The sequence below is a fragment of the Molothrus aeneus genome, chromosome Z (assembly GCF_037042795.1).
Source record: "Molothrus aeneus isolate 106 chromosome Z, BPBGC_Maene_1.0, whole genome shotgun sequence".
NCBI classification, from domain to species: domain Eukaryota; kingdom Metazoa; phylum Chordata; class Aves; order Passeriformes; family Icteridae; genus Molothrus; species Molothrus aeneus.
This window is the reverse complement of record NC_089680.1, coordinates 63,879,252-63,893,329: the sequence shown is the minus strand read 5'-3', so window position 1 is coordinate 63,893,329 and position 14,078 is coordinate 63,879,252. Positions and strand designations below refer to the sequence as shown.

The window sequence follows — 14,078 nt, the reverse complement described above, 5'->3', positions numbered from 1 at the left end:
TATGAATCAAATTTTTCCAAAAAATCCCAGTCAGCTTGCTGCTGAAAAATACGAGATAATGTTAAAGGCTTCTATTATTGCAAAATGTGGGAGTTTCAAAAGAAAATACAAAGTAGACATTTTCACGAAAATTTAAAAAAGCATTTATTCTACACTTTCTTCTATTTAATAACTGAAAATGCTTACCTGAGGAATCACAATATCAGCTAAAGCCTTTGAAAGTCTATATAATTCCATTGTGTTTTCTAATTTTAAGGATCCATTGTGTTGTACATCATATTTTATACAGTCATAAATATCAGGAATTTTGCTAATATCGTATCTTCCATTTTTTGTTTTGAAGTCTTTTTCCAGCTTGGCCCACCTGCGCAGCATCAGTTCTAGAGTTTCACTGTGGTACAGCTGAATATCTGGAAGATGTATATCTTTTATAAGTAATTAAGGCCATCCAAGTAACAAAAGGACATTTTAATTACATAGTAGCAACAACTGAATTACAGAGGGATCAAAATAAGTTACTATTAAGAAGAAGGGACAGCAGGGCATAAAATAAATTTTAGTGCTGAAAGCATCACAATTACATAGCTCCACTATGATAGTAAAACACATTGCTGCAGAAATGCACCACTGGCCCTTAAATATAAGATGTACCTATATAAATTAGCTTTAGTACCATCAATTTTTCTTACTACTTTTGTGGAATGCTGAGTTTCAAATAACTAAGACAAGAATTTCTGCAAACATTGGAATTTCTGAACACCAAAGAGCCCTTACCTGCAATACAACCACATGTTCCTCATGCTTTTTATTTCAAAACTAAGCATATGAAATCAGACAGTGAAAAAACTTAATCATTGGTTGACTGATGTTCTGCTAAAAGTAAGTTTAGTGTAGAAGTTACATTACAATTCTCCTTCATGTATGTTAACTAGAGAAACTAAATACAAGCACAAAAATGTTTCAGTACCTGCAGACTTTGGGTCTTCCATTCTCTGCCTGATCTGAGAAGTCAAACTCTGTATCAAATAATAGACCTTGTCACATGTCTTTACAGGATTTTTAATAACCTGCATTGATTTTATCAGTGAGATGCTTCCAGATGGAGTGAGCTGCAATTTGAGATAAACATAAAATTAAATGAACAGACTAGATTTGATGGTGAGATAAGATGAAACATGTCAAAGATACCAAATACTGGAGAAAAAGAACTCAAGCAATGAGTTCATAGCAACTCAATGTTGCTATGAACATTTTTAATAATTTATCAACTATCTGTTACCTTTGAGGCATTAAGAAGATTCACCAAAACATGGTACCATTTACTAGAGATTCAAAGGTTATAAGAAATTCATAGAGCAAGTAATTCTATGCAGTAAATGTGAGTAACTGCAAGAACTTGTAAAACCATTTCTTTTATTCCACGACAGGAAAATTGGGAAGATGTTTAAAACTTCGTATATACTTAGCAAGCTTCCATATCTTCTTTCAAGTAACTTCTGTATTCAAAAGCTTACAAAAGTAAATTCTGTTAGAAATGTTGTCATTAAGCTACATGCCTCACAAAATATTTTTTTGCTCTATAGGAACCAGATTCACAATACTAACTGGTAACTTAAAAAAAAGTTTGGCTGTTCCTGTCATAGGTTTTTGTTTCTACAGGACTGCAGGACACAAACACAAAAAGAAAGCCTTTAAATGCACATATAGCTACAACATATGAGATATTCTTCAGAACTGAATGACTTATAGAAATGGTAAAAGCTACAAACTATCACCAATGAGGTGAGTGTCACTAAAACAATATAATCAATGTACATGTGAGGCTTAGCCTCATTTATTCAGAAAAGTCTGAAGAATTCAAAGTGACCAATGACATGAAACAGTAATTTATACACAAAACACACACTTATCTGAACTTTCCTCAATTTCCTGAAATGGATAGAGTAATTTGGATGTGGAAAACTTCTGCTCTCTACCTAACACTAAGCAGTTCCTATCTCCCTATTATGAAGTAAATAAAAAAATTGATTACTTATACATAATAGGGAGGAATGCACAGGAATAAACCCCAGACAATTTTCCCAAATCACAAGTAAATTAAAAAACCTCCACAAATAAATGAACGCCCCCCAAGTTTTTATTGCCTTATAATCCCAAAAGTTAGTAACTCAGTGACCGAAAAGGCACTCTATTAGTTCTAGCCAATTTTAAACCTTTTATCTATATAACAGACACCAATAAATCCTTGCATTTTCCAATTACTGTTGAATCCACTGCTAGGAGTGGTTTGCATGATACTTTATGTATTTAAATGAATCCACAGGGTATATACATGCAGGGTATATTATTCTTAATTAATTTGCTCTCAGTAATTTTTCAAAAATAGCAGTTTAAACTTAAACCTCATTTGAGGACTTGTATTTAGTTGTTATATGAGATAGAGTATAGAGACAAGCAATTGAAAGATAAAGAAGTTCTTTACTATAACAAACAATACATTTAAAACCAGAAACAATGACATGGTCTGTACTAAGGCAACATAAACTATATTACTACGTGCTAATTTAGCATGTTAATGAGATATTTCATTTCACTGAAAGTATTCTACTGGTTTTCAGTATCTTAATATTCTAAGTAAAAAAAAAGACCTTGCCATGGATCAGTGATTGAAACAACTGCAGCAGTGTTACACCACACACTGTCAAAGTAATGATTAGAAAAAACACAAACAATATAATGTCATTCCTTCAATAATTAAAATATTTTAATGGAACAGTGAAAAAGGTTTACAAGCGAGATCCCTGTTCATTTCTACTTCAAAGTTTGTAGCTATTCTGATTACCAAAATTGCAGGATGAAATATCTACAGCCACAATTAGTACAGCCACCTTTGCACTTCAAACTATTTGCAAGCATGCAAAACATTTTGCAAAACAGATACATAAAATCACTGCCTAGTACTTTTGCACAGGAATTTTCATAGTTATTTTATTTAATGGGAAACTAATAGTACACTAACCTTATCATAGTCATCAGCAGTAAATTCTCTGTCTCTCTGGAGAATTTCATGGAGCCTTGCTTTAACACGATGTTGACAGCTGCTTAAAGAATCACTGTCACTGTCCAACAGACCATTCATATTAGCACTTTTTACCATCTGGACAAGAATAGGAGTCAGCTCTCCTTCTAAAGCCAGTAATCCCTGAAACAAACAATACCATTATTCAGGCAAATAGATGAAGATGAAAAAATAAATATCTTTGAAAGAATGCCCAAAACAAATTTAAATTCAAGATGGTCTCACTTGGCTGTAGGTTAGATAAACAAGGGCACAATGCCTATACTTACAGAGAAATGGGTCCCTATATACTGCTAGTCTGCATGATTGATACAGATGGTGCAACAGTGATGGTGATATGCCACAGACAATGTTCCCCAACACCAGCTCTTCGGGTCTTGGATTGTAGGGAGTGCAGGTGCCCTCTCCCTGATGCTGGAAACAAGAGCTGCCTGACTAGTGGGTGACATCCTTTGCTCAAGGACTTGTGTTACCAGAGAGGAGCTACGGGAAGGGTTTGCAAACCAAATAGCATCTGGCAGGATAAACAGCAGATAGGTAGGGTCTTACAGAGACGCTACAGAGGCAAAACCCCAAGCCATATGAGTCACAGGACAATCAAAGGCCTTGAACAAGGGGGGAATGGAGAATTCCAAAATGAAGAAGGCTGGAAACTTTTGTGACTTTTCTGGCAATGGAAGGGCTCTGGAATAAAGAAGGGAAATGGTGTGGTGTCTCTTCAAGCCTGCTGACCAAGGGAAAGCAGGTCAGATGGTTGAAATATTTCTGTACAAACATATGCAGCATAGAAACAAATAGAAGACAAGCTCTACAAGTCTTCAGACTTCCTTTTAAGTTAATTCACATTAGAGAGATACTGTAGAATAGTGACATGAATGGACTTTTGCTGTAACTCTAGGACCTTTTGGAAGCTTTTAGATATCACAGTATCATGGTAGGCCTCTATTACAGATCCCCCAATTTAAAAGGGGAAATGGATGAAACCTTCTTAAGACAAGTGGAGAAAGCCACCTAATTGCAGGCCTTTTTTCCAAGAATACTCTCAGCCCTGGTACCTCTATGGCAATATTGCAGGGGACAAGCAAGCAAGATTTCTAGAAAACGCCTAGGAAAATTCTTTCACAGAGGTCACTGATGAGCTATTAAGCACAGGCATTGCCCTGGACCTGATACTCACAAGTGTCAGGAACGTAAAGGTAGATGGCAGTCTTGGTAATTGAAATCTGATGTTATAACAGATCCATGGAGAAATAAAGAAGACAAATACTTGCATTAGAGCCCAGGATTTCAAGTGAGCAGACAGTTCACTTGTGAGAGCAGCTTGTTCACAGAATCTTATGGAGAAGAAGACCAAAGTGCCTCAGACAGGGCTTTTTAATTAAAAACTGTCTTCATCTGCTCAAAGAACTTCAAATGTTTGGCACATTATTTGACACTATTTCACACTCTTTGAAAATACCTTTTTCTAATAAACTGTACATCTCTCCCAGACTTCAAAAGAAAACACAAACCTGAGAATATCAGAATTTTAGAAATGAAAATACCACTTCACATTGTACCTTTGCAAAAGCTGCTGCAGTCATCTGAACTCGTCCCTCATCAGAAGCATAGATTTTGAGATCATGTCGGTAAGTGCTATGTAATCTAAGTAATCCACATCCAGGAAATCCAGCATAATCTCCTACCAAATAAACATTTTGCTCAAACTCTCATCTTGCACTTGATTATCTTCAAAAGTGATTTACGACACTCAATTGATTTTTTTTGAAAATTATTATGATAATTTTCTTTTTACCTTGTCCACCTGGATACATACACCTGAAAGCTCTTCCAAGCTCCTCTGCTTGAACCCTGCCTGCAGGGGTCAACTCTCCTCCCCATTTTAGAACCAGAAGCAGGGATGGCTCATTTCTTCTATTATCTAATTTTACACAGGGAGAAAAGCTTAGTATTTAAGTATATTGTTAATTTTTTTTTCCTAATTAACAAAAAGTTTTTGGTCTATGAGAAGCTTCATCAAAGGACCTCTTCAACATTATGAATCTTTAATAGTATTCTAACATTAAGGACATATTGACCTGGTGAACTAAATGGGCACTTGAAATAGAGACAACTGAAATAATAAAACTATAAAGAGAATATATGTGAAAAATATTTATCATGAATCTGAAGCAAAAAGTAAATCAAGACAGAAAAATTAAAACAAATTGGATGCTAAAAACCCTACAATTTGTAAATGTTTTAAAGATAGTAATTGTTGAGTGAGATTTTCTTATACTGGCTCAAAAACCATTTTGGTGAATCACTGAAGTTTCTTTTCATGTTATTCTTCTGCTGCACAAGAGCAGGGTTAGAAGAGAAGTTTACTACAGAGTTTTAGGTGCACAATTCAGCAGATTAAAATACTGTGAATATCTGCTAACTATACATTCTTTCAAAACAGAATATTCCCTCTTTTTCACATCAAGACATGTTATATCAGTAGTCCATGACTATTTATATACACATAATATTAAGTGGTTAGGTACAAAAGTAATACAATACCTTCCTCTTCACTGGAAGTCTTAGGGCAGCCATGAGGAAGATATGTTAACTGAACTTTGCGATTTATGCCTGAAAAATGCCCATACCTTAAGCAGGAACAGGGAAAAATGAGAAGAGAAGAGGAAGAGAAACATTTTAATTATCTTCCTCCAAAACTGCCAAAATCCTATAAGAGGATATAATAATTCTCTGTTGGTCAATGATTTGTGCATTTGACCAACATTTATTGAAGCAGTCCTTAGAATAAACATTAATTCAACAAGCATAGAATTAGCAGAAGTAACAACTATGCTGTAATGAAACATCTTAAAATACTATTTAATTCTACCTTTTACAACACTGAACATAAAACTGGAACCCCCCTCCTCCCCCCCTGCCAACAACAAGCAGTATTGGACATGGCACAAGTAATTTATCTATTCAGATCCAAAACTACAGTGGCTATCAGTATCTAGAAACTGGTCTCACAGTGTAGATGGCTACTGGTTTTATAGTCCCATTAAGTTCTCAAGCAAAATTCAGTATTTAAAACAATTATTATAAATTTCAATAATTATTGTCTGTTCCCTGATATTTTTTAAATTAAAAATTCCTATTACCATTTCCACAGTCTAATATGCCAGATCTTTAATAAACCTTGAAGCCTTTTGTTTCTGTTGTTTTCTTTACTTTGTTGGGGTTTTAAAGGTTTTTTTTTTGTTGTTACTAAGTATTTCAGACTTAGTATACAAAGACTTATTTATCTTCAATCCTCAGAGTTTGCTGTAAATAGACAAGTAAGCATGGTGACAGTTCTTACTGGCTTTATCAGATGTCATTATGACATACTACAAGAAGCAGACCCTGCTTACAAGTATTTTCAGTTTAAAAACAGGCAAGACAAAATCAACATCAACAAAAGTAACCTTGTCTTTTTGAATGTATACTGAGACGCTAGATACAGCAATAAGGTAAATGAAAAAGTCAAGAAGAAAAAAACCAGAGTGATGAAAAAACATGTTTGAAAAACATGACATCCCTTCTCTTCAAAAACATTGTGCTTGAATTATTATATTATTATGTGTTTGATAACACTGCAATCCACACAGTAACTGGTAGAACAAGTCAAAACAGCAGATATAACTTCATTGCTATGAAGCCTGAAAATTAGATACTTACATTTCTAACACAGTCTTTAGCTGTTCAAGTTTTGCTTTACTTTCTTCAATTTCAGAATCATTGTTTTGCCCAAGTTCTACAAGGAGCTGCCTTGCTATATCAAGTACTTCCTAAAGGAAGGAAACATAAGATTTAATTAAATAAATAGATTCTACTTACAAAATATTACAGTAAAAAAATAAAGAAACTTGCCTGCAACTGTTTTGGTTTTTTCAGTTTCAGTTTTCCAGATTTATATCCATCACATTTTTCAAAGAGATCAAAAAATCTTTAAGATAAAGAAAAATAACTTAAAAATTCCATTAATAAAATAAATTACTACTACTTGAACAAGAGATTCTTGAAGAGATCTAAAATTAGTACCTTTACAGTATTTGAAAATTAGGTTAAAACTTGTAGTACAGAGGTCTAACCCAAAACCCAATGGGTTATTCAAATCCCATCTTCCCAGAAAGTTTTCAATGTATTAGGGAAACAAGAGCACCAAAAGTGACTTAGTCAAAAGCTGATTCACTGACTTGCTAAGTATTAAAAAAAAAAAAAGATTATATTCTATATATTTGAATGATATATTATTTGAATATGCAGCTATATCAATACCAATCTTCAAGAATGATCCTGAACAGAAGTAGGGACCAAAACCAGCAAATGAGCAGTCCTACTCTTCTTCAGCATGCCCTGAATGCAAGAATCTAGTCCCAAAAGAAATAATTCCTTTTTACTGAAACTCCACCTAGTTCCAGGTCAATTATGTAAGTTGGCTTATGAATGCCACATAAAGATGCTATCTACCAGAAATTTAGAGTCATTAAACTTTGCCAAAAATGACTAGAAAAAGTAATATCACATCGCATACCAAAATAGTTATGATAAAAAGCAGAAGGCAGAAACCATAGTCTAATGCAGAACCAGAAATATTCTCTGCTGCATTATTTTTAATAAAATAATGCAGCAGAGAATATTTAATAAAGACATTTATAGACAAAAATGCATTTTCCATAAAATCAAACAGGACACAAGGCACAGCATGTGTTGAAGGAAATCTGCACAAGTAAGTTGACAGTCCTGTCAGAAAGAGAGGTGCATACTTGCAATTATTTGTAGTATCTAAAACTGTTAGATTTAGAGGATAACAAAAACAAAAAACAACTTGCAATTGTGCAATTCCTGGTCAATTCACTGCTTCCTTAGCCCCAAAATCCTATACTCTAAAATATGGGAAATAACTTTTACCAAGATTCTCTTTACCTCTGATGTTTTACTTCCATTTTCATTTTTTGCTTTGGTGTTCGATCCCCATGGCGTATTACAGCTATAACACATCTAAGCTCCATCCTGAAATTTCAAGGGTTGTATTTCACAAGTCTGTACACAAGGGTCTTTTATTTAATATTAAACCAACTACAATCAAGACAATTGAAAAAGTTGTAGTCATTTGACATTAACTACAGAAGTGATGGAAATATATGCAAAAATATAAGGTTAACTGAAAATGATGTCAGGTATAAAATATAAAAACTGATTTTAAGACTTTAGTAACTATAGAATATCTATTTGAAGTAGTTTTTAAAACAAAAATTTTGAGGATCATTAAATGAGAGAGCATGTTTATTAGAAGCACATATTAAGTTGGTGCTGGAACAATGATTAGCAGTGGAAGCTATGTATAAAAGACACTAAACTATAAAATCTGCTGTTCTGTACTCAGCTTGACTAAGGGTGAGAAACTCTGACTGCTGATATAGCAATTGTGATTCCTTCCTTGTTTTCAGCACACAAAACAAGCATTCACAGACCAACGTGGGCACACCTTGCAAAGAGAAAAAAATATTCACACAAAAGTTACATAGGGAGTTTGCACAATTTAGGTGTAGGTACTATTTTCTTACATTGTTCCAGAGGTGGTTGGCACAATAGGAATGTCTTCAGCTTCCAAAGGAATTGACCATGGTATTTGAAATTGGGGAGCAAGTTCTCTCATTATGATATTTCTAAAATAGGAAGTTAAAAATAATAAAAAAAACCAAGTAAGTTTAAAGCACAGCTTATACAACACATACAAACTCCAAACAGATTTTATATATGCATTTTTATTCATGTAGTTTTAGAATACTAGCAGCCATGAATGTATAACTGTACATATTTTTCTTTTAATTGCATAACAAACACCACTTAATAATTTTGAGCTATTACAACTGCTACAGGAGCATTAGACTACTGGCCCTGTATTTGTAACAAACTTCAGCGTTTGAGCTCCAGTTCCTAAAAGTTCCTCGAATAGGAATTACTCTTGTCCATTTATATATGCAGACAATTGGCTTTGCTGCCTAACTAAAAGTGCCTAATAATCACCAAACCATTCTCATCAAAGAATTAACTGCTATTTTCTACCAGTAGTTTCTGTGACAAAACTGGAAAAATAGGTACAGTCTCTCATTGTAACTATAAAATGACAATGCAGTCTCCACCTCAAGAAGGATGGTACATATAATGTTCTGTTTCATAAATGTTTCATCAAGCTACACTGAACTTCAGACTAATAGCTACGTAAGAAGCAGTAACACAGACGGGAAAAAAAAGTCCATCTTAAAGTAGAATAAGCCAAAATGTAATTGCTAAAAACCTTCAAAAAACTTGCAAATTCCTTAACATAACAAAATTGCAGACCATTAGATCATGCAAAATTCATGCCGTATCTCATCAGTGCAATCTTACTATAAAGCCAGTCACAATGTGCTTAGCCTACTTTAAAGACAACATTTCCTTGGCATAGAGTTCCATATCAAATTCTATATGATCCCTCATTATACTTTTTTTTGCCTTCAGTGGGAGAGACAAGATGGTATGATAGAAGACGCCATGATTCTATTTTAGTTTGGTTTTACAAGTATGAAATCCACAAACATACAAGTACACACCAGCTTCAGATTAAGGACAATGTACAGCAATTTGGACGCATTAAATACCAGCAGTCACAACCATCCAGCAGCACTTCACTAGTTGAAAAGATCTCAGCTACCTTTAAGAACTTAATCTTGATTTCAAAATACTTATTCAGTTAGTTGTAAGCACTTTTAAAAACTCAGGTGTTTGGAATAATTTTAGGAATAAGGAATTTAGTTAATATTTTTTAATTGACTTAGGATTCTCTTTAAGGATTTTTTAATTGTTTAAGTTAGTGACTTTTAATGTGATATTTAATTTTAAATAAATAATTCATAATTAATAGTAATGAGAAATAATATTAATAGTAATAAGAAATAATTCATAGTAATAAGTAAACAAAAATAATAAGAAATTTGACAGTACATAAACTACAATAATATGCAGGAGGTTAATAAGCAAATCTGAAATAAATCAGGAAACTCTTACCCCAGTATTTTAGCACAATCATCATAGTATTTCATGGAGTTTTTCACAAAACTGAAGCCATTCACATCACAGACATAGGACTGTCCATTAGCACGTAGCAAATCAAAACCACAAACTGTTTGCTGTTTTAAAGAATAAAAGTTCAAGTGATTTAGGATTGCTTATTCTACACAAATTTTATATTTTAACCAGGTATTCATCTGAAAACATGACCAAAACATGTCATCACACTTTACACTTACTACCTTATGTGAGTTCCATGTTAGGTTCACCCACATCATGCAAACATCTTCCTGTTTTTAACTTTTTATCTCCAACTTGATTTTATCCTTCCTGCATATTCCTAGTAGTATTAGTATTTAAGGTCAAGTACACAGGAGCACAAACTTCAAGACTCACAGCAACCACGGGCCCACAAGTCCCCCTTTCTGACAGTGGTTTCCCACTACATATGGTTTTTAAGGATGGCAGGCAAGAAATTACAAAAAAAAAATTGAAAAACCATTTTTGTTAAAATTTCACAAGATAGTTTTGACATTAACAATATTAACATACTATTGACATCATTAGTAGAGAATACTAGAAGCTATTTCAACAGGTTACTTCTTAAGATCTCAAAGCCCACTTCGCTGATAGAGGTGCACACCCTACAGAATGCCATCACAGGCACATTCAGGTAAAGGAGACAGACTGAAAACCTTCCTATAAAACAGGTAAAAGGAGACTAAGGCACTAAATGATGTTTTGAACAAAAGAATCCTTGTAACTATACAGCAATCTTAAAGTGATACAAAAATCAAAACTATCAAATTAATACCAATTTATTCAAGTAAGCTTACTTACTTAATCATGTAAGTACCAAATTAACAATGAATCTATACCCGATGAAAATACTATGCAACAGAAGTTACAAAAACTTTATTGGAAGTGTGTTTTGCTAATTTAGAAACTAGTATCAAAACATGTGAAAATATTATACACAAACACTGTGGGCTAGCAAAACACAATAGCAACATGTAAATTCAGGGAACTAATGCAACACGAGCAACTTATCCAGAACTTTTCAATACATTAAAGGAAAAATCCTTCTTGATTAAAAAAAGATGTCATATAGAAGTTTAACTTTCCACCTTCCTAGGAGTTCTGCACTAATTACCACTGCTGGTTCATGCACTAAACCCCTACAGAAGTTTCATGTAACAAGCAATTAATTAACACTAAATGTTTGATCAGATAGGAAAGCAATCAGCTTACCTTAAAGGCAAGGCATACTTTCCAAGCAATTAACTTCTCTCTTGCATTCAGGATGACTGGGTATCTCACTTCTTTTCCTTCGCTATCTCGTTCTACTTTGCCATCCAGAGCTGGAGACTTCCGGGCCTCAGCATGAGCATAGTCTGGACCTACTGTGTACACCTGTATTGAAAAACAGGAGCTCTTGATCCAGTGTATTGAAATGATGTTGCATAAATTTGCAAAATGTATGCAAATAACTCAAACGTGACAACAACATCAAAAGATACTAGCTGCTTCTGTCATTGAAAAGGTCACACTAAAGTATCTTCCTCAGTGGCATTCTCTGCCTTCAGAGAGCACACATCATTACTGACAGCCTGGGATAAAACAAGAAAAAGAGTAATTATAAAAACTCAATTAATAAAAATTAATTTCTCAGTTATGTTGGCACAAAGATGTAAATGGTTTCTTCTCCAAAACATCTGCAGAACCTGGAGAACAGGTTAATTTGAAAATTATTTCAGTTTACTTTCAGAAATCTGGCCGCAGGATTAAGTTATTATCTTAATTTAAAAAGTATGTTTACATTTTAGATAGGACGAAACAAAGCAAGGATCTGCCCAGCTTTAAGACGACAGTCTTTAGATGACAATCTTAAAAGCTGGGCAGATCCTTGCTTTGTTCCATCCTGTCTAAAATGTAAACATACTTTTTAAATTAAGAGAATAACTCCAGCCAAGAGCTTGACAGAAAAATTGTGTTATCTTTCTACTGCAGTTTTGATGCTCACTGAAGGGTTTGGGGCATATGTTGGAAGAGATTTGTCAGCAGCTCTCAAAAATAGGCTACAGTTTTTTTAATTAAAAAACAAACTCCAAGCACTGATTAAAAAAGTATTCAGCTAAAGCAGATGAGTGCCAATACTGCTAATTCAGTGAATTCAGGCAAGAGGGTAAGTTAAGTGAAACTGCCTAATATAATATTGATAGTCTTATTAAAAAATCCATTACTTATTTGGAGTATTAAAAGAGCACTGCTGCTTGATGACTACACTTCAACTAGCCAAAATAGTCCCTAATCCTCAAGCCATTTGCATCACTTCTTGTTGCAAGAATCTTTGTGAAAAGTTTGTAAAGCTCTTACACAAACATCTGTAAACACATATAAACTTCTGTGCAAAGTGTTGCACAGAATAACCTTCAGAAGAGTACACCAGGGCATTTTTCTGAGAACATGGAAAGAGTATTCCCCTCATGCACCACCAAGTGATACCAAGAAGCTGACTGCAGTTAATAAAAGGGCTTTTTGGATTAGACCTCCCACTCACTACACTTGCAATTTTTTGTTTAAATATGGAGATCTCTTATGAATATTGTAAAACATTGGTTTCACATGTTTTGAAATGGGCTTAAAATAGCCAAAATTAAAGGGAAAGGAAGTAATCTTCACAGATGGCTGGTTTAACACCTACTTTGTTATTGCTCGGTTTTAGCATTCTCTCATGGTACCTAATACCTCTGGTTAAGAACCTAAATGAAAGAGTGAAAATTATTATAGATAAGGTCCACAAAGGTTATTTTCTTTGACTCCATAAAATTTTAGCATGTAACTTTTGCTTATTAATTAGCATTCTAAGATCTACTTCAGTCAGATTTCTTTGTAACCTTAAAACTTCAGATAAATTATCTAGGCAGAACCTGTTAGCATGGGAAAGAAGATGCTGCTCTGGCACTAATACAATACAAAAAACGAAAGACAATATATCGGGTAGCAAGCCTCCAGCACTTGATTCTAACAATGCAAACATAGCTACTCTACATTACAAGTACCATGTTTACCTAGAATCAGAATTGCGTTTTTTACTTATGAATTGTAGTAAAACTCAATTAAAATTAATCCTTGACCAAGATTTAAAACTGACAAGCTCTTTGAGCACTTGATTGTTCCAAATATAAATAAGAATGCACAGTTGTCATACCTTCACATCAGTTCCATCTGTAGGCATGAATTCCTCATAAATATAGGAGCCTGTTTTCCTCACACTGCTTTCAGGAGAATAAACACTGCTTCTGCTGCCAATCTGAAAGGTGTATTTTTTCCATTAAAAAACTCAAAGAATACTGCTTGAGAAACTTTGAAACCACCTAAAATAACACACTTGTACTAAGAAAACACTTCATGTACCAAATGAAGCAAACTTTTGACCATTGCCAAAAGATTTTTATAAGATTCTAGAAGTACATTAATGGTGTGTGCTAAGAATCTGCAGTAGCTAACCATCTACTGCAAGAAACATATGCCTTCATTCAATCTATATGTTCTCCTGAAATTTCTCTGATCCGCCACCATTCCTAAGCAAGTAGGACATGACAGAATTACTCTGCAATCCTTTTAGACACTTAAAACTTTTCAATAGCTTTAGTACCATAATTTCACCTTTCGAAAGAGCCTCTGGCTTCCACCCCCAGCAGATGTTGGATAATAAATATAAACATTGTGGTCCTCAGCACTAACTGGCTTTTCTACAAAGGGCTTCTGGAAAATTTCTCCATTCACTTCCACATGATCTTCTCCTTCAATCAAGTTGCATTCTGAAGAACAGTGCAAAGAATAGAGCTGTAACAGTATACTAATGGCATACAATTATTAAGAGATGTACATTAATTTGCAGTTTGAAAAAATAATATTC

At 34.0% G+C, this 14,078-nt stretch overlaps 1 protein-coding gene across 1 annotated transcript in view; it reads right to left on the bottom strand.

Moving 5' to 3' along the window:
- The window catches only part of PPIP5K2 (diphosphoinositol pentakisphosphate kinase 2), a 47,519-nt gene that overhangs the window by 19,161 nt on the left and 14,280 nt on the right, over nucleotides 1-14,078 (bottom strand). Inside the window, exons 6-19 of the mRNA XM_066569745.1 lie at nucleotides 13,826-13,980; nucleotides 13,368-13,469; nucleotides 11,408-11,569; nucleotides 10,154-10,275; nucleotides 8,671-8,772; nucleotides 8,030-8,116; nucleotides 6,974-7,049; nucleotides 6,782-6,891; nucleotides 5,624-5,709; nucleotides 4,875-5,000; nucleotides 4,639-4,760; nucleotides 3,020-3,202; nucleotides 968-1,109; nucleotides 187-410 (exon numbers count right to left, since the gene is read on the bottom strand). Of these exons, the coding sequence (XP_066425842.1) occupies nucleotides 187-410; nucleotides 968-1,109; nucleotides 3,020-3,202; nucleotides 4,639-4,760; nucleotides 4,875-5,000; nucleotides 5,624-5,709; nucleotides 6,782-6,891; nucleotides 6,974-7,049; nucleotides 8,030-8,116; nucleotides 8,671-8,772; nucleotides 10,154-10,275; nucleotides 11,408-11,569; nucleotides 13,368-13,469; nucleotides 13,826-13,980 (1,799 nt within the window). The remainder of the gene's footprint in view (nucleotides 1-186; nucleotides 411-967; nucleotides 1,110-3,019; nucleotides 3,203-4,638; nucleotides 4,761-4,874; nucleotides 5,001-5,623; nucleotides 5,710-6,781; nucleotides 6,892-6,973; nucleotides 7,050-8,029; nucleotides 8,117-8,670; nucleotides 8,773-10,153; nucleotides 10,276-11,407; nucleotides 11,570-13,367; nucleotides 13,470-13,825; nucleotides 13,981-14,078) is intronic.